Source organism: Chanodichthys erythropterus, chromosome 17 (assembly GCF_024489055.1).
Source record: "Chanodichthys erythropterus isolate Z2021 chromosome 17, ASM2448905v1, whole genome shotgun sequence".
Lineage (NCBI taxonomy): Eukaryota > Metazoa > Chordata > Actinopteri > Cypriniformes > Xenocyprididae > Chanodichthys > Chanodichthys erythropterus.
In genome coordinates this window covers 25320494-25345792 of record NC_090237.1, presented here as the reverse complement: position 1 = coordinate 25345792, position 25299 = coordinate 25320494, and the positions used below count along the sequence as shown (strand labels likewise).

The 25299-nt window shown below is 36.2% G+C and overlaps 2 protein-coding genes across 2 annotated transcripts; both read right to left on the bottom strand.

Moving 5' to 3' along the window:
- Positions 1–216: 216 nt before the first annotated feature.
- LOC137004198 (sialic acid-binding Ig-like lectin 7) lies at positions 217–11546 on the bottom strand. The gene is made up of 6 exons (XM_067364393.1): positions 11418–11546; positions 7591–7920; positions 7214–7504; positions 6838–7122; positions 6417–6507; positions 217–286 (listed from the first exon to the last, which is right to left on the bottom strand). The coding sequence occupies exons 1-6, from the start codon at positions 11476–11478 to the stop codon at positions 217–219; spliced, it is 1128 nt and encodes a 375-aa protein (XP_067220494.1). The 5' UTR covers positions 11479–11546.
- A 4020-nt stretch (positions 11547–15566) lies between these two features.
- LOC137005174 (galactose-specific lectin nattectin-like) lies at positions 15567–18003 on the bottom strand. Its single transcript, XM_067365997.1, has 6 exons — positions 17776–18003; positions 17572–17639; positions 17278–17372; positions 16827–16952; positions 15972–16080; positions 15567–15801 (listed from the first exon to the last, which is right to left on the bottom strand). Exons 2-6 carry the CDS (start codon positions 17630–17632, stop codon positions 15734–15736), a joined length of 459 nt encoding a protein of 152 aa, XP_067222098.1. The 5' UTR covers positions 17633–17639; positions 17776–18003; the 3' UTR covers positions 15567–15733.
- Between the last annotated feature and the right edge of the window lie 7296 nt (positions 18004–25299).

Sequence of the window (25299 nt, the reverse complement as noted above, 5' to 3'; positions counted from 1 at the left end):
AAATGTTTATGTTAAGGACATCAGGTCGGAAGAGAAACTTCTGAGTCTTGCTTTTATGATGCTGAAGTGTTTGTTGGCATGCTGGAACTGTTGATAGAACTAAAGAAGACTGTAGAGTTTAACTTTTGATGATCTGCGGGAGAAATTCATTCCAGAGCTGGAGAGGACTTGACGTAGGCTGTTGGCAGACCATTTGAAATGGGTAATATCAGTGTATTAGCGGCGGTAGAATGAAGAGAGGAAGTCTGTGAAGAAGACTGATGAGGGCGCAGTTAAACGGGCGATCCTGAGCGTGGAGGAGAGAGAGGTTATCCGGAGCGTGGTCTGTATGAGCGCTCAAAAAGAGCATCCGTGTTTGGATCCGATCTTACGCGAGATGTGACTGTTGGTGTCTCGGGGAAAGTTCGTCGCCGGAAGGGGGAATGATGGAATTTCCATGGTGTCGGACATTGTTCAGTACGGCACTACCGGATGCTGAAACAGCTGAGACTGAAGAGAGGTAAGTTAAGCAGCTGCTTCTGGCTGTTGATTGGAAGATTAGATGGGCTCGCTCCTCCCTAAATTACGTTTAGGAACTTCACTAAATAAGCAGTCCAACTCACGCAAAGTAAAAAAATCATGTGAAATAAAAGTCTTATTTATTACCAATCTTGAATTAAGTAGACCCAACCTTAACCGAAACGGATTGTGAAGCACACTCCTCGACGGTAGATATGGGGAGAGACCACAGAGCCAGGTAGGACTTCAGCCTAATGCTGCGTTCACACCAAACGCGAATAGAGCATCAAATTCGCGTCTACCGCGTCTAGTTTGCCGCTTGAACATTTTGAATGCATTCGCGCCTCTAGAGCGAAATAGACGCGCGTAAAAAACAAGCGTCCGAGGCGAAATCCGCTTCTTGTGGGAGGGGCAAGTGCTAGGCGGTTGTCTGTTTGCAAGATGGCTGATGTTGATCGTGCGTTCATCGAGAGAGCCACTGCTTTGTATTTACTCTGGAGAGCAGAACAGCGGCGTAGGGGTCAGCGTCGATCGCGGGAAGGCCGCGCGTCGATAAACGTGTACGTGACTCAAAAGTGAAATGTGTATTTACAACTTACCAGGTAGCCCAATCTCCTCACGACACTCTTCCAAGCGAGCTCCTTTTTATTCCTGTCTGAAGTATGAACTTGTGTCATAAATCTCTGGGTGACTGCTCACTGATAATATCAGTCGTTCCTCCATTTTGAATGAGTGACTCCGGGCGGGCCTGCCGCCACAGCAGCAAGCAAGCTCCTGATTGGTTAACGCGGCGCGAATTTACGCCAAAGTTCAAATTTCCGCGCCGCGCTAAATGCCTCATTCGCGCCGCAAGACCTCCAGACGTGCGTAAACGTGTCTGTACATTGACTTAACATTGAAATCATTCGCGCCAGACGCTCTATTCGCATTTGGTGTGTACACAGCATAACAGCACAGCCACCCCGTTTTCAGCATTTCTTCTTCTGTCTCTTCACCGGTAACGAGCACGGTGATCGCCGAAGATAACCAAGATCGACAATAGGAATGAAGGAGGTGGATAATTTGAGCCATTTGAGGCATAGCCCAGTAAATTGTTTGAAGATGTGCTTACTATTTTTGATGTAGTATTAACATTAATGTGATCCCTATTACAATATAATATTGTCACACTATAGCAATGCTCTGCCACATATTTTGCTATTATAACTGTGCTTATTTCTGTCATTGGTATACGTTGCAGTGGGTGGTAATAGACAAGAAATGTACAGTTTTCTACCATCTTGCTGCAACGTTTCTTTAGTCACTCGGCAACCCTGCAGCCTGAACCCCTGTAGGCGGACCACCCTTACAGATGGTACTGAATCCTGGGACCCTTTGCAGTGAGTTTTCTGAAATTTACTTTGATCAATCAGCAGAATGAAGACATTTTTTCACAGTTGATCTTGTTAATGGATTAAAGCTGACCTTCTGAACAAGGAATGGGTCTCTTTTCATTGTTTAGTGGTAGGAAAGTCTCCAATTGCATGAATTGCATGAAACAGAATTTAGAAGGCTTTAAATAGCTTCAATAGTCCCATTACTGTACAATCCGAGAACATTCAGATCTCCTCAAGGATGGAAGGGAAAATTTCTGAAAAGAGTGATGTATTGTTTGCTTTATGGAGCAAAAAAGTTGAGCTTACCTTGTGCAAACTCAAGAAACAATATATTGGGATTAAATGTTCAGATGATGAAATGCTCAAATGTTGGGACATAATTGGCAAACATCAAAAGAAATCAAAATGTGATGAAATAGTTGAGGCTTTAAACTTCAAAAGTTGTATGAGGCTTTGTGGTGCGACAATACATCTATTTTCAAGTATAGATGGGCCATTCCACCGAATGGGTGACATTTGCTTGTTGTAAATCTTCAAAATTAAACTTTATTTTTTAATCTTTTTTCAACACTGAATCTAATACTACACACATTTAACTATTCAAAATGTGTATTGGTCAATCTCAGGCAACTTTATTTTTACAAGGTTTCAACGCAGAAGATGGATGCATGTTTTCTCAGTCCTGTTACCAAAACTCATGTGCTATATGTATGTTAATAAGCATGTCAGTTAATTCCTTTGTATTCACCTCAAGAAAGTTTTTTTTTTTTGTTTTGTTTTGTTTTGTTTGTTTGTTTTTTGAAGAAATGGTTGGTTTTACGTTATTTTTCTAGAAAAATAAATACATTTAATAACAGGACTGAACACTTTGTAACAGGAATGAACACTGGGTAACAGGAATGAACACTGGGTAACAGGACTGAGTGTTACTGACTAAATGTAAAGAAGTGCATTCTAAAAATGCAGAGGCACAAAAAGCAAAGATTTAAGATCTTCAGTTACAGCTAGATAAATTACTTGCTGAGCAGTTAGTCCTGACTGAAAAGTGTAAAAAAACACAAGGAGACCATTGCAGATCTCAAGGCTGAGCTAAATGCTCAAAAGTCTGCCAAAACGCTTAACAGCGATGGGGCTAAAAAGCATGTTCACTTCTTAGATGAGGTGACTTGCTCTAATGAATCTGGAATGTTTTGTTCAGAGGCCACTGCTCAAGAAAGTGTGCCTATTTCAGTTCTTAAGGTGATGCAGCACCGGAATAGTGCTAAGTCATGTACCAGAACACATGGTGTACAAGTATTAGAGAGTCATGAAAATCCTCAAACTCCTGGAGAACACAGCAAACAATTCATAAATACACAAGTAAAAAGCATAAATATTTCCCCATATGCTCACACAAATGCATCTTACCAAAATACATTTAAAATGTTTACACAAATATGTATATATCAAGTTCTTGAATTAATTACAATCACACATTTATGAATGATGTTACATGTATTTGCAAATCATCACACATGCGTGGACTGCTTTGAATTTGTGTGTGGCATTTTTGAGACTGTCCTGGCACTTTAAGATATGGTGTACATTTTAGGACTTCCTCACACCTCAGTCATACAATGAAAAGGCTTCATGCCTCAGACTAAAAGGCTTCAGGTCTCAGGAAAAACGATGTCAGGTGTCATGTATAAAAAGTTCGCAAAATAACACATTGCAACTAGCTTGCATTGCAAACTATATTGTTAACACACATCAAAATTAGCCATTGTTAAAAGTGTGTTAACACATGGTGTTTTAACCATGGTTAATGTTTACTATGTTTTTTTTTGTTTTTTTGTTTTTATTGATAGTTTTATTTCAAGTGCCTGTTTCGTCTGATTCCTTTTGGTCTGAGGCTGTTTCATTCGATGCCTATTTGTACGAGACCTGAGACCTGACACCTGACATTGTTTTTCCTGAGACCTGAAGCCTTTCAGTCTGAGGCGTGATGCCATATTGTCCAGTAACTGAAGCCTTTTAGTCTGAGGCATGAAGCCTTTTCACTGTATGACTGAGGTGTGAGGAAGTCCTAAAATGTACACCATATCTTAAAGTGCCAGGACAGTCTCAAAAATGCCACACACAAATTCAAAGCAGTCCACGCATGTGTGATGATTTGCAAATACATGTAACATCATTCATAAATGTGTGATTGTAATTAATTCAAGAACTTGATAGTCCTGATAGTCAAGAACTGAAGTCCTAAAATGTACACCGTACCCATGATTTACTCACCCTCAAGCCATCCTAGGTGTATGACTATCTTCTTTCGGACGAACACAATCGGAGATATATTTAAATATATCCATAGTCCTCTAAGGTTTATAATGGTTGTGGATGGGGGGCCACATTTAAAAAAAAATATTATTATTATTTTTTAAAATGCATCCATCAATAATCAAAGTCATGCATATGGTTCCAGAGGGTTAATATAGGCCTTTTGAAGCAAAGGGATGCATTTTTGTAAGAAAAATATCCATATTTAAAACTTTATCAATTCAAATACCTAGCTTCCGGAGGATGACACTATGCATACTGTGCAAGTCAACTTGCACCAAATGAGCAACCCACTGATGTGATGTATGTATGTAAGAGTAGCATAAGCGTAGCTCTCACGGTTCAAACAAACAGGGATGTGCAACAAACTCAAGCTCCTCTTCTCTTATATCGAAATCCTCTGACATTTCTCTTTAAAAATTCTAATTTTAGACTTCTAATTTGTGACCGGTGTTTTGTTTTGCTCTATTCTCTTCAGTGTTCGTCAATGCCTTGATGAGTCAAAGGTTGCTTTTCCACCCAAATCGCCTTACACCGTGTGCTGTGTATTTTTTTGTTTCTTGTTAGATCCATGATTGTGACTGTTTTTTTTTTTTTTTTTTTTTCGCACTCCGAAGGGACGAATACTCTTTGGTTTTTTGTTAATGTTAATTAACACATTAACTAATGTTAACAAATGAGACCTTATTCTAAAGTTACAGATATTTTAAACAGCTGTTTTAAACAGCTATTTTCTAACACTGCTGGAAGACAAACCCTTAAAATAATTTCAACTAAAGCCATTTACAATCGGACATCATTCCAGTTTATTTATTTATTTTGTAGGTATAGATATGGTAGGATCTTAGTCGTCAAGTGTCATGCCATTTAAATGAAGGGAATTTAAATGTTTTTAGTTTAAGCAAACATAAATTGGGGTCCTGAAATATATACTGAACACTGCAAAAGTGTTAAAATTACCATTACTATATAATACACAAGATAGGTCAGCAGGCACAGAAAAGCATTTTTAATCACATGCTATGTTATATTAATCCTAACCGCAGAGGGCGCTGTTAATAAGCTATATATCTAATGCAGCTATAGAGACAACAAATGGTAACACTTTACAATAACAATCCATGAGTAATCAAGTACTAATACCTGAATTAATAGTTACTTCAACATGAACTAATGATTAGTGAAGATATGAACTAATCATGAACCAATGAAGAGCTATCCTTAACGACAGGAGTCAAAAAGGTTTGTGCATGAAAACAGCAGCCTAACTACATCAATACATGTTTGATAATGAATGCATTAATTAACATTGAGGGGTAAACTAAATCAAACACTCTCTATGAGAAGAAATAAGAAATATTTGTACTTTGAAATAAATGTAATTTTTTGTCATAATTTAAACTGACATCAGCAGATTCGTTATAAACATTACTGAAAGGCACAGGATTAGTTTGTCATTATTTTCACTGATCCTCCTTATCAAACATATAAAATACTAAATCCACTAATAATTTATCTTAAAAGTCTTAATTTGTGTTCCGAAGATGACTGAAGGTCTTACAGGTGTAGAACGACATGAGGGTGAGTAATGGATGACATTATTTTCATTTTTAGGTGAACTAACCCTTCAACAGTGAATTAATTATGATGTGCCCCCATAAATAGTCATAAATAAAGTCATAAATAAAGACAGAGGACATTGTTTAGACTTGCATTGATTATCAGGTTAATGATATTTTCTGTCACCTAAACCAACCATTCCCCCTAAAACTTATCATAGAAATGTGCAAAATGCTAGATTTAAATAAAAAAAACATCGTTTGAAGAAGTGCGCATCGAAAGAGCCACTATGCGCAGGCACCTGATGAGGGTGAGTAAATGATGAGAGAATTGTAATTTTTGGGTGGACTATGCCCTTAACATAAGCAAAAAAATTAGTCCAAAATACAGTATATGTAAAAAAGAAAAAGTTTTGTTATTTCAGCTGTAATGTGCTGCTGATCAAAGTACTAAGATCTCTCTGAAGACATTTTAATAGTCTCATACAAAGATTCCTCTCTTGCCATTGAAGTCATGTAGATATGGTTGTCATCTTTTGGTTTCTTAAGTTTTTCTCTCCTTCTGTCAAAATAGTAATGGTAGAAAGTGTGGTATTAGTGACCGATACAAACATTTAACGCTATAGAAATGGCCATCTAACATTATTTCTTGTGTTTATGAAGTTCTTACCGTAGGAAGACAGTCAAACAACAAGTGAAGATGACATTTACAACAGCTGAAAGGGTAAAGAATATCCAAGGGGTGGACAAACTCCAATTTACTAAAAGATGACAAAAAGAAATTCAAGAGCAATGAAGTTTTTGGTAACACCTTAGTTATAATGACGACTATTAATGCACACAGTGCATTAATATTAACAGATATAACTTTTGATTCTAATAATATATTAGTAAATGTTGAAATTAACATTGACTAAGAACAATAAATGCTGTAGAAGTATTGTTCATTGTTAGTTCATCTTAACTAGTGCAGTTAACTAATGTTAACAAATGAAACCTTATTGTAAAGTGTTATCAGATTTTCATAGAAGTGATTTGACGATTTGTATATTTTTATATAAAAATACACATAATAGTTGTGTCCTGCCCACCTTTGGGTTTTTCAGCATGACTCTGGACCTGAATTTCCATTTTTGCCATACCAATGAGATTCTTACTGAAACATTCAACAGTAGCGTTGATGTTCCTGAAACCCGAAATGGAGATGTTGCTGATGCTGATGGTGTTCTCTGCTGAAGCAGTACTGTAATATTTATTGACACCGTCTAATATCGGCCAGTATATCTGGGATAACGGAACACCACTGCTGACACACATGCAGGTCAATTCATCACCCCACACCAAACAACGGGAGCTATTCAGGATTTTAGGAGCATCTGAAGAAAAATTATAAGTTGGAAACAAAGATGGTCTTTATCACCTTACTTCAAATTTGAATGTATGTGTCATAAGTGAAATGATACATACATCTTACTTCAAGGATCACAGTACTTTCAGTCCGTATGCTTTTTTGAAAAATGACTGTGCAGGTGAGCTTAGTATTGTGATGTTCAGGCTCAGGATGGAAAGTCATTATTGAAAAGCGCTTTTCCCAGCCAGGCACTCCAGAAGCTTCAGATCTAATTTTATCAGGCTCAATCCCGTCCCATACAATATCTGCTGAGGGATTCATACAATCATCTGGAACTTTGCAGGATATCTCTGCCTTCTTTCCTTCTGTGAGTTGTGGGACGTTTATAGTTGGTTTCTGGGTGAGCTCTAAAACACAATTATTTATTGGAATCAGAAATGCTATAAACTTATTTGGATTTGTATGTTTCTCTGTGAAAAGCATATAAACACACCTTTCACAGTAATTTTTACTGTCTGAGGAAAGATATACACTTTTCCTTGTCCCCACTCCAGTTTCAATCTGTATTCACCATCAGATTCACCCTGAACCAAGTTGTTTAGCATAAAGCTGCACTCTGTCTCACCAGGTATGTATATATTCCTGGTCATACAAGGAACTTCAACAGTTGGGTTTTGTGGATCTCCTTTAAACCATGTTCTCCTAATGGGTTCTGAGACACTTTGAGGAACAGTGAAAAAACAGTATACTCTGATGCACAAACCGGCCTCCCCAGTGAAGCTGTCTTCTACTCTGATGGAGAAGTTAGTTGTCCCAACCGTTTCTGAAAACCACAATCAAAGAGATCAGGCAGACTTAAGTTCAATTGTTTGTCTTATTATCTAAATTGTCTAAGTGTCTTAACTAGAAATTTATCAATTATTGTATATCAACAAAGTTTTGTGAAAATGCTTATACACAATTTTTATCTTTTCATCCAGAACGAGGGAAAACAGGCAGCTTCTGTTCACTTGACTTTCCTTGTTTTGACTAAACTTATATACAAAATCTACAAAGTTGTATTTTTAGTAGCTTGTGTAAATTTGATTGTAGTCATGGGTGAAATATGTTGAAAAACTGGTTCAAATTGTGTAATGACTCTTTTCACATTTCTGGGTTTATCAGAAGGGGAAGTTGGGTAGAGATGGGTAAACTTCTATAGTGGTGAATGTGAGACGACAGCAAATATAATTTTTGTATTCCCATTTGCTTTAATAGCAATAGAAAAAATCCATGATAGCATTTTCATGAATTACCAAGAGAGGAAAACAATATTGAGAGATTGATTAGAGTCGGAAGAGAGATTGACTGTCTTTCATTAGCCCCTTGTTTTTTATACCCCCAGATACCTTCAGTTCAGTCTTGTGTCTTGTGCCAGGCCACCTTCACACAGCAGCAGAATACAGTTGTCAGTCCTGTATTTGGGTCCTTAATACAGTTACGTTCACACACAGTATGGTTATTTACAGGAGTGACAACCGCATTCTACAACCGAACTCACACCCGTAAATTTTCAGGACTCGCATCTGCATTCTCAGAAAATCTGTGCTGTGTGAACAGAACAGGACTGGATAACTAGTTGTCTGTCACGTCATGCAGGGTGAGAGAGCCGCTCTGCTAAAGTGTTTTGTGTGTGGATTCACTTTCGATAACTTGCAGTGTCAGCGATATGAGCTGTGCGTCATTTTAAGGTGTTAGATCTAGTTACTGTTATCCACCGGAGCGGCTCCCGTCAAATTTGTGTAAAATTCAAATGCTGTGTCATGTGCAAGATGTCGCAAAGGACGTGACATGTGAGTGCAACGGTTTAAAGACTTCGGCTAGCAGGTGTTTGGTTGCTGCTGTTGTTTGATGAAGTTTTGATGGATGAACTCGCGTTTCAATTAGTCTCTTGTCATTTCAAATGTAGACGTGCTGCTATTCAGTAACAACCATAAATATGCACAATATTGTTACCATGGGCACCTCAAAATACAGTGAATAATTATTTATTAATAATTATTCAAATTTTTATATTATATTTTAAGAATACTATCAACAATCCACAACGTCGCTGTATGCGGCGTCAAAAAGGCATGCGCACTATGTAAACAAACCCAATGTGCATGAGAAGCACTGAAGCACTGAATGAAAGTGCACGTTCACTCTCTGACAGCAGAGGGCGCTGATGGAACAGCGGAAAAGCAGTGGTTACCCCTGAAGCCCCGTAAACTAAGCAGCTGCAGTACTACAGTATTTAAAATGCTACAAACAGCCATTCAATTTTTTGTATTCACAATGTTGTTCATCCCAGCACCAAATACTTAATACTTAAAAACTTAATATACTATTTATTTTCAAACTTAAACATTTTTATATTTTAATATGGACTACAACATGCCCTAATGATTGGAAATGTTCTGATTATTGTTCACTAACATGACCTAAGGCTCCATTACTTAAAGGGATAGTTCACCCAAAAATGAAAATTTGATATTTATCAGCTTACCCCCAGTGCATCCAAGATGTAGGTGACATTTTTTCTTCAGTCGATCACAAATGATGATTTTTAACTGCAACCGCTGCCCTCTGTCATTCAAATCAATGCAGTAGAAGGGAACTTCATCTATAAGAGTGAATAAACCTTGCATAGACAAATCCAAATTAAACCCTGCGGCTCGTGACGACACATTAATGTCCTAAGACACGAAACGATTGGTTTGTGCGAGAAACCGAACAGTATTTATATAATTTTTACCTCTAATACACCACTATGTCCAACTTCGTTCAGCTTCCTGTTAGTGAGGTCAGATCGTGCTCTGACAACGGAAGTGATGTCTCGCGCTCATTGAAGTATATGGGCGAGACATCACTTCCGTCTTCAGAACGCGTTTTTTGACCTCACTAACAGGAAGCTGAACGAAGTTGGACATAGTGGTGTATTAGAGGTAAAAATTATATAAATACTGTTCGGTTTCTCTCACAAACCAATCGTTTCGTGTCTTAGGACATTAATGTGTCGTCACGAGCCGCAGGGTTTCATTTGGATTTGTCTAAGCAAGGTTTATTCACTCTTATAGATGAAGTTCCCATCTACTGCATTGATTTGAATGACAGAGGGCAGCGGTTGCAGTTAAAAATCATCATTTGTGATCGACTGAAGAAAAAATGTCACCTACATCTTGGATGCACTGGGGGTAAGCTGATAAACATCAAATTTTCATTTTTGAGTGAACTATCCCTTTAACATGTTAATTCATTATTACCAAACTGACAATGAAAAATACTTTTATTATAGCATTTATCAGCATTTATTAATCTTAGTTAATGTTAATTTCTAGTTGTTTATTCACATTACTAAAATCAAAAGTTTTAATTATTATTTAATGGACCAAAAACTAACAATGATCAGTTCTATTTTTAACTAATATTAACAACAACAAAAAATACCTTCTGTAACAAATGTAGCTATTGCTCATTCTAAATCTTAGTTAACGCATTAACTAACATTAAATAATGAGACCTTATATAGTGTTACCTGTTCTTTATAATTATATTACACTTTAATCTGTTTGAAACATTTTACTTTATTTTTTGTGTGTACTGCTCTATTGTATTTAAATGTTCAGAGTTCTTTTTGTTATAAGAAACCTATGACAACACTTTTTTTGCAACTTATTTCAATAACGTGATAATACCGTATACCATGATAAAAGCTTAAGCAATTATCGCAACATTTGATACCGACTTCTCAGTTTTATGGACGTCACCATCTTTAATATTATGTTGGTCACTGTCATTATGATTACTAGTAAGAGAATACGGGCTTGACGCTCGTTGCACGTTCATACAGACAGTGTTCGAGGCGCTACTGTAAGTTGCTGTGTGAACGAGACATTTGGAGACTCACACCTGTAAGTAAATGCGGTTGTCAATCCCCAAAACGTACAGTGTGAACGTGGCCATAGTCTCCATAGTTTTATACTGGAATTTGGTTCCTGATGTTTTTAATGGGTTCATCATTCTTCTGCATCAAGCCTCTCTGTTTGAATTATCACATCAAGCTAATGCGTGACTCCCTCAGCCGTTGTGTTAGAAACATGTGGCAGAGCTATTTGTATTTTACAAGGTAATATAACACAAAGTATCGCATTATAAATATATATAAATTATATATATTTTTTTACATGAAAATATGAAAATCTTTACTACTTTTGCAATGTTGATAAAATGCATTCTCACAGTCTGTGAAAAGGGTCCATCAGATTTATAACGAGAAATAATGTAAATGTTAGCACTCACGTATATACTCGCAGCTTGTCATTTTAATGACAGTCAAGATGAACAACAGCTTTTGGAGCATCTTAGACTAAAGTGATGAACAAATACAGATACAAAAAATACAAATACAATTGAAGAGTTCACAACCAGCAGTTCTCTTCCGATCAGACTGGCGCTGTTTTTCTTGATCTAACAAATTTTCTCCAGTTTCAGAAACTCATCACTACGATCGGAAGTGATGTCTACTGTTGCACAGTACTTGCATTACACAACTGTGCTTAACAGTAACCACACTAAATAGAAGTTTTAAACAGACATATAACAGACATTTTACAGGAACCTTGATATCTTAGTAAAATGAGACTTATCAAGAATTCTTTGATGTTGATTGTCAATTTTATAATACCATAGCCCATCCTGATGCATTTGTAAGATTATCATTGTAATATACACAGCTAATTAAGTAGTAGTTTACATCTGTTTCCTCCATTCCACAAAGAAATGGGAGCTTTAGTGGAAGTTCTACCCGGAAGACTCTAATGCACGTCATTGCTCATTATCTAACCAATCATTACACGTCGCCTGAGTATATAAGTTCTTTTCCCACCCACTATTGTGTTCACAGATACCATCACCGGCATTCACCCCCATTCTCCCCACTACCACCAGGTCGGTCCCTGTCCATACATCGGGGGTAAGCTCCGCCCCTGCCTTCATCTTAAGTCAGGATCTGCAAATGTCTGCTACCCTCCGGATTGTACTATGGACGGGGCCTACGCCAAAGAACTTTATCATTTATCATTGATGTTTACATTCAAACTGTTGAATAAATCGTATTCAAACATTTCTTTACTTCCCGAGTTTTTCTGGTAGAACTTACTTTATTAAAACAGAATGAGGAACTATTGTCAAACAGATGAGACTCCTGAAATTAAGGGAGAGTTGAAAGAGATGATTAAAATGCAGAGCTATTTGCTGATATACAACTGTGGTCACAATTTATAGAGTCAGTTGGATTCATGCAGTTCTCAGAGTGTTCAATTTCTAGATAAGACCATATGGCTTTTTGGACGGCTGTCTTGACATAACCGAGAGCGTCTAGACTGTGCAACAAGTGAGGGAGAGAGATGCAAAACAGAGGCATTGGATTACGTGCCTTCAGCTCGCCTACAAAGAGGAAGTTCTTCTGAGGGGCTGGTATGGAGAAAGACTTGAGTGAATGCAGAAATAACAAAGCAAGTAAGCTGCCATTAGAAGCAGGCCATGTCATCCAAGATGTTCATGTCTTTCTTTCTTCTGTTGAAAAGAAATTAAGGTTGAGGAAAACATTACAGGATTTTTCTCCATATAGTAGACTTCAGTGGGGTTCCCCGGGATGAAGGTCCAAATTGCATGTTCAGCAGCTTCAAAGAGCTCTATGTGATCCCAGATGAGGAATAAGGGTCTTATCTAGCCAAACGACTGGTCATTTTTTAACAATAAAAATGTATATACTTTTTAACCACAAATGCTTGTCTTGCACTGCTCTGTGATGCGCCACACATTACGTTGAAAAGTTACGCATGACGTAGTAGGTGGAAATATCGCGGTAGGGCGAAAAAAATGTATCGAACTGTATCATACGTATCAAACTGCCGAAGTCACATGATTTCATTAAACAAGGCATCATGTCATGTCATAAGTGTTTCGAAATTCCAATGGTTCACCACTGGGGGGCGTGACTTTGGCAGTTTGATTCACTCTCCAAACCGCTGATTCAATACAAAAGATTCATAAAGCTTCGAAGCTTCATGAAATCACCCATCACTAGATATTGTTGAATAAAGTCGTTATTTGTTTTTGGTTTTTTTGGTGCAATATCTTAATTTGTGTTCTGAAGATTAACGAAGGTCTTATGGGTGTGGAACGACATGAGGGTGAGCGGATCTTCCTCATGCCGGAGGGATAACTGTAAAAATGTTTAGATTTTTCAGGTAGCTGTGCAAAATCTTCAGAGCAAAGTTTACAGGGGGAAAAAATCACTTATAAATTATTCTTTTTTTTCCACATGCCAAGATCCAGACTGTTTTTTCAGACAGCTTTCTCCGAATACTCCCCTCGCCTTCTATTTGCCTGCAAAACTAATAGTCCCTCTTTAAATGCAAGCATTTTGTTAAGCCAAAGTTTCTTGTTTCTGTCAGGCTGAAAATTAACGTTTTGCATGTGCAGTCATGGCCTTTTTATAGTTGGCTCTGCATATTATGAGACTGAAGAAAGTATTTTAACATTATTAGGATCTAAAAATGAAATTGGTTTGTTCTTGACATTTGCATTTATTTCAGATTGAAAAACACCCTTTTGATTAAGATCATGGGACACCTTTATATTACTGTCCAACTTATTACTTATTACTTTATATTACTGTCCAATTGCAAAAACTGATCTGACAAACAGATTCAAGGAGGAAATTTGAAAGTAGACCTGAGAGAATCTGCCGAAATACTCTTTTACAGTTTGAGTTTTGTCTTTGCTTTTTATCTTAAAGATAATTTTTTTCTGTATTGAAACGATAAAAAGAAAATGTTAGACCTTTGACCACAGTCAGTTTTTATTTTTATTAAAATATATTAACATAAGTATTACAAACCTCTTCTAAAACTCTGATAATAATACAGAGTGTGAAAGCATTTTTCTGACATGAAGTATATAAGACACACATTAAAAACAACTGTTGTTCAGTTTGGAGTTGTAGGACATTAGCATTGTGCTAATAAGCATGCTAACTATTTATTTATGCTAATGTGTAAGAAAAGCCGCTTGACTTATAATCTCAACAAAAAGCTTCATTTAGCCAAAGCTGTAAATTGTCGATCAAAACACTAAGATCTCTCTGAAGACATTTTAATAGTCTCATACAAGCAATAGCAAACCACTGCTGACACACATGCTGGTCAATTCATCACCCCACACCAAACACCGGGAGCTATTCAGGATTTTAGGGGCATCTGAAGAAAAATTATAAGTTTACTGCAAGATGGTCTAGGGGGTGGTATCACACACAGTTTCTGCCAATCTTATGTTAATCTTTAGTTTTGTCATATTTATAAAAGATACATACGCTAAACCGAGTCTTTCCGGAAAAAAGCAGAGCTCCTGGAGGCGATTTTGCTGTCAGTGCCGTGGGCGGAGCTAAAGAGTCATAAGCGCGCGCAGCTTTTGTGTAGAGATGGCATGCTAGCTGCGACATCATTATAAATAAAAAGGGAACAAAAACGTTTGTGTTGTTCACATGCTTGCGCGCTGATTGCTAACAAAACACAGACATCGGATGCAGCTTTACTCACCACCCGCAATCTTCAAATCCAGCGCTGAACTGGGACTTGTATTTGTCACTGAAATCCCAGGAACAATCATACGTGTGCATACTTTTTGCCATTTTTTAACTGTCACCGCATTCCGCATATAATGTAACAAAGATTGCTAAAGTCAAAAGAGTTTACTAATAGACTTACCAATCCATAAAATAAAATAACAGTCCTGCCAATCTTTCTACAGACATTTTTACACCCCTGTAAATCGACTTCAAATCTCAGGTGAAAATGGTCATTTTGACTCCCCTCTACAAAACAGTGGACTAATCAGTAAATATACCTCTGTGACATTTAATATTTTGGCTTTCACCCCTATTTATGTTTGTCTTTCAATTAAAAAAAAAAAAAAATCAAACATTTGAGCCAAGGAAGTTTCTGAAATTTGGTTGATTTGACATGGAATGACCCATCTTTGCTTCCTGTTTGACTGTCGTCCTACGGTAAGAACGTCAAACTCAAAACTCAAAAATAGATTTTGGCTGGCCATTTCTATAGTGCTAAATGTGTGTATTAACCATTGTGTACTGTTGCAGGTCAGTTTATTTTGAGTTGTCAGAAACATCAGTTAACCTATAGTTTTTTTTCTTGAAATTGTGACTTTTTCTCATCTAGGGCCATGGACATGCATGCAAAGTTTTAACACGCTGATGTGTTTTGACATATACGCACTAAATTTTACACACAGCTATGTGCAGCATGCTAAACCCCTCCCCTGATGATGACATCATTTGATGCCATTCTAATAACCTCAAACCATGCTACACAATACACTTTTACTTTTATATAAATTAATTTGATTGTCCACAATTTGATTGTCCACATGATTTACCTTATCAATGGTTTTATTAATTCGAGGAGTGTTTAAAGATATTGAGAAAAGATTAAAGTTTAGAAGAGGTTTTATTTCAGAATAACATTTTTGTAAAGATCAAAAAAAGTAAATGTAGTTCAGTCAAAGTAACTGGAGCAGGATGACTTCATATGATCTCACAGGTCCTTAACACATAAAGAGCTCAATGTCCTTGAACAGGCCAAATCATTCCAGCAGCGGTTAGCTATAGGGTGGAATAATAATCATCATAATGGTGTTAGAATAAAAAAAAAAATTAGAACGTTCAACTTAAGGCAAAAATCCAAATGAGTCATTTCATGTTAAGGTATGATATGAAATTATAGTATTGTAAATTATAATTGAAAGTATTCAAAAAACAGACTGCATTCTTACTGAAGATGTTGATCTCCAAACAGTTCTCGGTTTGTGAATTGTTAGGTTCTCCAGGGCACCAGTTGGTATATAAAAATGCAGTTCCATCACTCCACAACCACTGTCCTTCCTAATGAATGAAGAGAGTGAAAAGTGCACTACTGTAGTCAGACTTCAGAAAGAATTAAAGGTGCCATCGAATTGAAAATTGAATTTACCTCGGCATAGTTGAATAAGAAGTGTTTAGTACATGGAAATGACATACAGTGAGTCTCAAACACCATTGTTTCCTCCTTCTTATATAAATCTCATTTGTTTAAAAGACCTCTGAAGAACAGGCGAATCTCAACATAACACCGACTGTTACGTTACAGTCGGGATCATTAATATGTACAACCCCAATATTTGCATATGCCTGCCCATGTTCAAGCATTACACAAGGGCAGCCAGTATTAACGTCTGGATCTGTGCAGAGCTGAATCATCAGACTATGTAAGCAAGCAAGAACAATAGCAAAAAATGGCAGATGGAGCAATAATAACAACTGACATGATCCATGATAACATGATATTTTTAACATGACATAACATGAGCGCGAGCAATTAAAGGGGCAGCAGCCCTGAATCATTGCATTTCTAATTATGCCCCAAAAGCAGTTAAAAATTTTATTTAAAAAAAATCTATGGGGTATCTTGAGTTGAATCTTCACAGACACAATCAGGGGACACCTTAGACTTATATTACATCTTTAAAAAAAAAGTTTGATGGCACCTTCAAGTCAAACCATCTTCATTAGAAACTTTGCCTTTACTTTTTTAAACAGAAATTTCAGTTTATACAAACAAACAGGTCTCTTTAGGACACAGTTTAACTTACCTGTACAGCATCATGAGCACCAACCCAAGAACGTGTGTCAGAAGAAGGCAACAGACTCAGCAGGAAATTTTTTTCCATTTTATTACGCACAGATGCGAGATTCGCACCAAGACTTTGACAGTTTCTCTAAAGAGACAGATTTGTTTATTGTTAATACAAAATACTAATTTTAGTAAAAAAGCACAAGAGCATAAGACTTAAGAATAAGCATAAAGCATAAGACTTTTTAAATAATATTTTAGACATTTGCAAACAAAGTCTACTCCAATTGATTATTTGCTCAGTATCAGTTTTATTATTTATTTGCAGAAAAGAATGTTTTAAAACTCACCATCCCGTTTATATTAAGTGTCTTTAACCAATATATACTAACATTTAAATCTATCTATCGATCATTAAAGAAATCTATATAAAGTGTTACCAAATCACCTTGTTGTAACTAACACATTACCTCTGCTGTGATCCAGTTAGCTGGCTGAGAGATGTACTTGTAGCATCTGAGTCCAAAATTTGTCCATCCAACAGTGCATGTTTTGGCTAAATCAGCTGCATCCAGTACATAAACATTAGTTCTTGTAAAATTCACAGCAAAGATTTTTTCAAAGATTTTTATTTATGTATCTTATTTTATGTTTGTGTGATTATGTGCATGTACTGTAAACCCCTCATTAATTATGCAGATATTAGTCAATGGAAAGTTGTACATTTTAAATAGCGAGGGTTTTTACAAATAAGGCTCGTTTACCTTGTGCATTCCCCATGGAGATGATGACGAAAAGAAACAGAAAACTTCTCAGCATTGCCATGAGTAATCTGAAATGAAAAAGCAGGAAAAGTTAAATGTCTGCATGCACACATATGCTGCACACTAGGGGTTCTTCAATGCATTAAAAGACAAAGAACAAAATACTTTAAATGTATTCAGTAGGTCTCTGTTGCAAAAACTCACCTTGGTTTTGCCCTCAGAATCTCAGAGGAAGATTTTGTGAAGTTCCAGAAACAGCCGTGTTTTTATAATATTTCAAGTGTGTACAGGTTAAGTGTTAGATTAATTTTCAGGTAGACTATCTGAATCCTGAATGCTATCAGTCATCAGTTGAACACAGGCGCTTCAACCTCTGTGATGTGTGGCAGCAGCAGCGCGAGATTTCTAGGGAGAATGATCAAGCCGACACAGAGCCAGTGTACCATAACATTCTTGAAGGAAGAAGGGTCATATTTATATACACAAGACCAGGCAATAAAATCCAGGATGTCCTGGGCAACCAATCATACTCAAAGATTAAACTTTATAATATATGGCATATTAAGAATTATAGTAACAATTAAGAGAGATCAAATGTATGTGCTTGTCTTGAGTTCCCGTTTGCATGCGAGTGTATCAGTGTTCAAGGTCTTCTTCACTGAAAAAAACAATAAGTAAAATTTTTCTTTTGCAAGTTTTTGTACTAATATTTTAAGTAAATTTCACATGTATGGAATTAACTAAGTTAAGTAAAATTAACAAAGAGAATAAGTAAATTTAAAATAAGGTCAAATAACTTACTCATTTGAAGTTTACTTTGCTATACTCTGTTTCAAGTACATTTTACTCACTCTTTGTTTGTAAATTTTACTCAAAAAATGTAGCAATGAAATAAGCCATGCTTTTAAAGTGTATGGTTTACTTATAACAGTTAAGTAAACACAGTAGACTTTGTGTTACACTTAAGATGAAAATAACTACAGAATATATAATGAGGTACCCAAACGAACACAGACACCTCAATATGTGGTACACAACACACAACAGTGACAAGGACCCATTTAATCAAAAATCCACTGTTTGTTACCACTTATAATAAATGGGTCTTTTTGAGTAGAACATTAAGTCCATAGGTCATGAAACAGGCTGATAGAAGACTGTTAAGTCTTCTATCCTTCTTTTAAAGAAGTCATGAATTGAGAAATCAACTTTTCCTTGAGCTTTTGATATATAAGAGGTCATCATACTATAATAATTTCCTGTAAGTTTCAGAACTAAAAACTTCCTTGTTAGTACAATAAAAGCTTTTATTGACACCAGGCCCAGCGAACGTGCCTATCCACAGATATCATATCTATGTCACGTTCTTCTCAGAAATATACTTAAAGTTGCACTTAAGTATACTTGACTTGATGCTGAAAGTTCTAATACTGTACATGTACTCAATATACTTAACTCTAGAACTGCCACAGGATAAAATTTACCCATGGCTGTTTTCCAAATGTAGCCTACATAACATTAATTTCTTTATTTAACCAGGTTTAAACTTAAACTCATTGAGATTAAAATCTCTTTTACAAGAGTGACCTGGCCAAGAAAGCAGCAGCAATAACATACAAATACACATCAAGACAAAAATACAATCAAGGATCACAGCAGCAACAGATTTTCAACAAAATATCCAAGTCTCCCAGTCATTGACTTTTACTAATATTGTGTTATTTACAATCACCTGTTGTTAAAAATTGTTTAGATAAAATCAGATTTAAAAACAAGGCATTTGTACCTAAAACCGCCAGCAGGTCAAAATTCCTTTATTTTTGTGCTGTGTTTGAGCAACGTGTAGACTTAGTGTATACGGTCACACAACACATGTTCAAATAAAGATATTTTATCCTACTCATAAATGTTCAAACTTTGGATTATTTATTAATTTTTGTTTTGCAATTTGTATCATGTATTGTTTGCTACTATGTTGCCATTTATTAAAGTCTGCCTATTTTTGATCTATGATGTAATGAATAAAACAATTTTTATGATTAGCCTAGCAAGTTTATTGGTGTTGTTCTCTTATTCAGATTATAATTGATATAACTAAACAAATTAATAATTAACTAGGTGAAACTGTTTGATTGAAATTGTCATTGCATCATACATCCTATGCAGTGCAGTGAATTATTATTGCTCATTATTGTCTATGGATATTTTATACTTTAAATAACATGGATTAGCTTAATATGTGATTAATGACATTTTATTATAATATTACAGCACCCAAATATGTATTTATTTCCTCCTAATTCTCATTGTCATTGCAGGCTGGTTTAGCCTATATTCACCAAAAAGTGATTAGTGTAGCCTTAAAATAGCATAAAACAACAGGACAAAAACATAGTTGATAACTAAAAATGATCATTTGATGACTTAAAGGTGCTAAAGAGGATGTTTTGTTTTATACATTTTTGCAATATTACTTGAAACTGTCTTTATTAACTGATAAAAGACTATTTATTAGGTGCACTGAAAGGAATAATATTAATATACATCATCTGTGCACAAGGTAGGGCCTTAAAAACATCAGCCAATCATTTACGCGATCATCGCGTAAATGATTGGCCCTCTGGCTTGTCAATCACTGCCGTGACGTTCCTTGTGAGAGACGTGCGCGGCTGCGCACTCCAGTAACTTTCCACACTTCACAGGCGCCGCATGCAATGTTTTTGTCAGGAGACAGGAGTAACAACTGCAGATTATGAGTTACCTGCGGTGAGTCCGACATAATGAATCCACTAACACGACACAGCGAATGCCGGTGGTAAACACTCGTGCACAAGTTTTGGGAGGCGTTCCTTCGAAGGAGGGGGGTTGTTCTTATGCATGCGCTCATTTCAAAAACTCAGTAACAGTCTTTGGTTTCTCAGTCGACGAAAAGATCCTCTTTAGCACCTTTAAGACATTTGTGAAGACAGTGGCATAATACAGTGACATAATGTTTTTTTATTGCATGGATAAATTTTTCGGTTTTAGGTATACAACGACTACTGGCGGTTTTAGTGTTAAAAATATATTAGCAATATCACACGAGTAGCTGTGCGATATTGGCTGTATATTATAATCACAGCGTGCTGATATACAGTCATATCGCACGGCCACAAGTGTGATATTGCGTTTATGCAACAGTTCCGCGACACAAGTGTGTAAATAAATAAAGATAACAACGGAGTGTCTTTAAAAACCTCTTTCGTGCAGAACTACTTCCTTCCACCACAGTTTTAAATGTTGACAGTTTCATGTTGACAGTTTGACCAAGCCTCTGTTACTACTTCTAAAATGTCACTTTAGAACTAGTGACGAAGGAACGTTGAGTCCCTCCATTGAAACTATTGTGTACAGTATTTGAGAGAGAGAGATATCGAGTGAGAGAGAGAGAGAGAGAGAGAGAGATCGATCACCTGAGCGAGCATTATCTGTCTGATAACATTCATTCTTCAGGTCGATGTCCATAATATTATATCCATTATAAAAATCCTTTTGAATGTCCGCTGAGGAAAGCGATCTTTGTATTTGTCCTTTTTACAGCTAAGGGAATTTTCCATAACATACAGCGCTGAAACAACGTCCGAATTCTTGCCACTGACTCATTGAAAATTTTGCCGCCATCTAATGCCGTATTAATGTAACTTTCATTCAATCCATATTAGCCTACTTACTAACAAATGAGACCCTTTCTCAATAACAAATACAACATATTTATATAAAATATATTGCAATAGCATTAAGCATTAAAGTACACATGAAATCAAAATTGACCTTATTTATTTTGTTAGCTCAAATTGCTAGTTTTGTGGTGAACAATTCATCCCTGCAAGTCAATCCACACACAAAAATTGTTTGGCTTCGTAATATTTAATTAAAGTCTGAAAAATGTACACCGTTTCCAGGAAACATGTTATTCAACCCGGAAACCGTAGCAAAACGCTGCGCACCGGTTTGAGCTTGAACGTGCCCGTTTGCCGGCTTGGGTTGAAACAGTTGAAATCGCGTAAACCACTCCTCTGAAACCGTTAGTCTGCTATGAGCGAGAGATGGAGAGGAGGAGCGCTAAAGTAAAACTCTGCCCTCTGTTCAATATTCTGTTTCACTTAATACGTCACAACCATAGAGAGTAAAAGAAATGGACACAGCGACCCCATTGGAACTCAATTGAGTCAAGTGAAGCCCATTTTTAGCGATTTTTAGCACTTCCGTTTCTGACGCGCAGACTCAAACTAAGCTTGATGACGTCAGCAACCTGTCTGACAGATGTAAATCTTCTAGTAGCTGTGCGTGAAAACTGCCATCGTTAATCTTGCAGAGACGGCGAGCTTGAGCGGGGAGTTCTTCGGCGTGAGTGAGCAGGAGTAAGTATTCTGATTAATTAGTTTGTATAGTATTTTAAAATGTAACGCCAGTACGCCATATTAACTTAATGCATACTATTGCCTGCGAGCTTCTCCTCCTGTCTGTACGGTAACTTCTCTACTGTGCGACAGAGAGTCGAGTGGTTATGACGCAATCGTTAGCTTATTTTTACAAAAACTGTTTCTACGGGGCCATAATGTAACATAGAAGGTAATGGAGCCCTTTATACATTGTCGTGTATCTTTGGAAATGGAGTCTTTAAACGCCTCAGATATAAAGTTATTCACTGTCAAAGTGACGCCAAAATGAATGGGAGTCAATGGGATGCTAAAGCAAGTGAAGTTCTGCTACAAGATGGCGGCACGCAGCCGACTTAAACTTCCGGTCGACTTCCTTGGGCACTGGTCACAACACTGGAGAAAAGTCATTTGCAACTTCCGGTTCACGCAGACTTTAAGTCTTAAACGAAAGTAAATAGCAATAGCATTTAGAATGGTCATTTAATAGAACTTGAAATTAAATATTCTAATAATTTAAGATACTGATTTTTTGATTTTGATGAGCAGCAAGCTGTAATTATCAAAATGAAAACAAAAAAGTCTGGAAATATTTTACTTTATGTCTAATAAATCTAGAATATATTTAAGTTTTACTTTTTGAATTAAATTACAGGGAAAAAAACACTTTTACATGATATTCTAATTTATTGAGATGCACCTGTATATAATAAAAATAAATAAAAATAGTCCCCTCTTGTGGCCATTATGTGAATTGTAAAACAAAAAGTATTGCACATTTTGCCACTTTCAAAATCTTCAATTTGTATTTTTAGTACCTTATGTAACTTTGATCATAGGAGAGAAATGGGAAAAAATGTTGACAAAAACAACTGGCTGAATTGGAGTAATCAAATTTATAACAAGAAATAATATAAAAGTTAGCACTCTCACAGTTTTTCATTCTGACGACAGTCAAGATGAACAGCAGCATTTGCAGCATCTCAGACTAATGTACTGAAACAAGCACAGTCGCTGGAAACCAGGTCTGGTTAAACATTTTGCACAAATATGACAATAATAAAAATAAACAACTATGTTTAGGGCTTTTTTTATTTGACATACAGCTGAAGAAAATAAGAAAATTTGTATTTTTGTAGTAACATTTTTAAGGAAGGTGCAAAATCATTCACAGCAAAAAAAAAAAAAAAAAAAATGTATCTCTAGAACTGTTAAAATGATGTTGAAATAAATGATCACTTACTCGATATTTGAAGAACTCAAACCTGAGTTTGAACTGTCACCCTGATGTGACAGCAGTTTGACCTGCGATCAGATTGGTGCTGTTTTTCTTGATCTAAATCTGTCTCCAGTTTCAGCAACTCATCGCTACGTGCAGCGGGATGTCTGTTGTTGCACAATACTTGTGCTACACCAACTACTTTTTTGTTCCATTATTCATTAAACGTGTCAGCAAGAATCTCATTAGTTGGACAGAAATGATTGTCATGTCCAAAGTTTCTCTCCAGTCTTGCACTGCCATACCATCTCTGCTGTTCAACCTCCTGTCATCCTGGGTAACCCAGCGATCGCTATCACAGCCTGCCTGTCATCGTGTCTCATTCACTTGTTTGGACTATGTTCACCTCCTCAACTCAATATCTTGTCTTACATCTTGTCTTATCCATAAATAAACCTGTAACACTCATATTGCATTTGAGTCCTCCCTCATAGATCATTGACACTAAGATCTTAAACCTGCCAGGACGGTCTCAAAAATTCCACACACAAATTTAAAGCAGTCCACGCACATGTGACGATTTGCAAATGCAGATTCAACAATCCATAAATACATGTAACATTGTTCATAAATGTGTGATGGAAATTAATTCATTTTAAATTTATTTAGGTAAGATGCATTTGTGTGAGCATTTGGGGAAATATTTACGCTTTTAGCTACTTGTGTATTTTTGAATTGTGTTTTGAATTTAAGAATTGGATTTTGTAAATGTGAATTGTGCTGTGCATTTATGAATTTTGTTTTGTAAATGTATTATTTTTGAGTTTGGTCTGGCTCGATATATCCTGGCCTGGGGTGCGTTTCCCAAAGCGAACTATGGTCGCAAGTTCCGTCGTTACCAATAGAGTTCAATGGGACTTACGACCATGCATGGTTCACCAACGATGCTTTCGGGAAACTCACCCCTGGTCTCCACCTTGTTCTTGGTAGAACATCACATGACCAAACCGGAAAACTGGTCTTATTGCATCCGCTTGTCGGAGAAAGTGTTAACAGCAGTATGAACTGAAGGCATATCTATGGACTTTTAAGGTAATCAGTGAAACTACCTAGTTCACATTGTTATAGGGGTTTTATTCTATTAAATATCTAAACGTTAGTGTGTAGAAGAAAAATTAAACATTACTTGTGTATGTGCACAACACTGAATTTGCAGTGTATATCTTGTTTTTATCTTTGACACATTTAAGTTGATGCCTTGAAAAGACATAAAACATCTGTATATAAAGTGAAGAGCGATCTGTTAATTTGTTTATCCAATCAATTTTGAAAGTCTTTGTTTTATAATAAAGGAATATGCATAACAAGGAGAGAATATATCTGACCAGTAAACTTTGAAGAAGGCTATGTAAAGCATACCACTTTGTGTGTCTCATTCTTCCCCTGCATGTTTGTTGTAGTTTTTGCAGAAATCAACTCACAAATGGCAAATTTTTATAGTTGATGAGACTGAAGAAAATATTTTAACAATATCTAAAAATGAAATTGGTTCTTAACATTTGCATTCATTTTAGATTGAAAATCACCCTTTTGATTAAGATCAAGACATCTTTATATTACTGTCCAACATTGCGAAAAGTGATCTGATGAACAAATTTAAAGAGAAAATTTGAAAGTAGATCTGAAAGAATCAGCCAAAATACTCTTTTAAAATTTGAGTTTTGTCTCAAACTTTTTATCTTAAAGATCTTTTTTTTTTTTTTTTTTTTGCTGTATTGAAACAATCAAAAGAAAATGTAAGACCTTTGACCACAGTCAGTCTTTATTTTTATAAAAATATATTAACATAAGGATTACAAACCTCTTCTAAAATCTCTGATAATAATACAGTGAAAGTACTTTTTCCAAAAGCATTTTTCTGGCATGAAGTAAAAATGACACATTAAAAACAATCGTTGTTCAGAGTTTTAGGACATTAGCATGTGCTAATAAGCATGCTAACTGTTCCACTTTTTATGCTAATGTGTAAGAAAAGCCACTTGACAAACTCAACAAAAAGCTTCATTTCAGCTGTAATGTGTCGATCAAGCA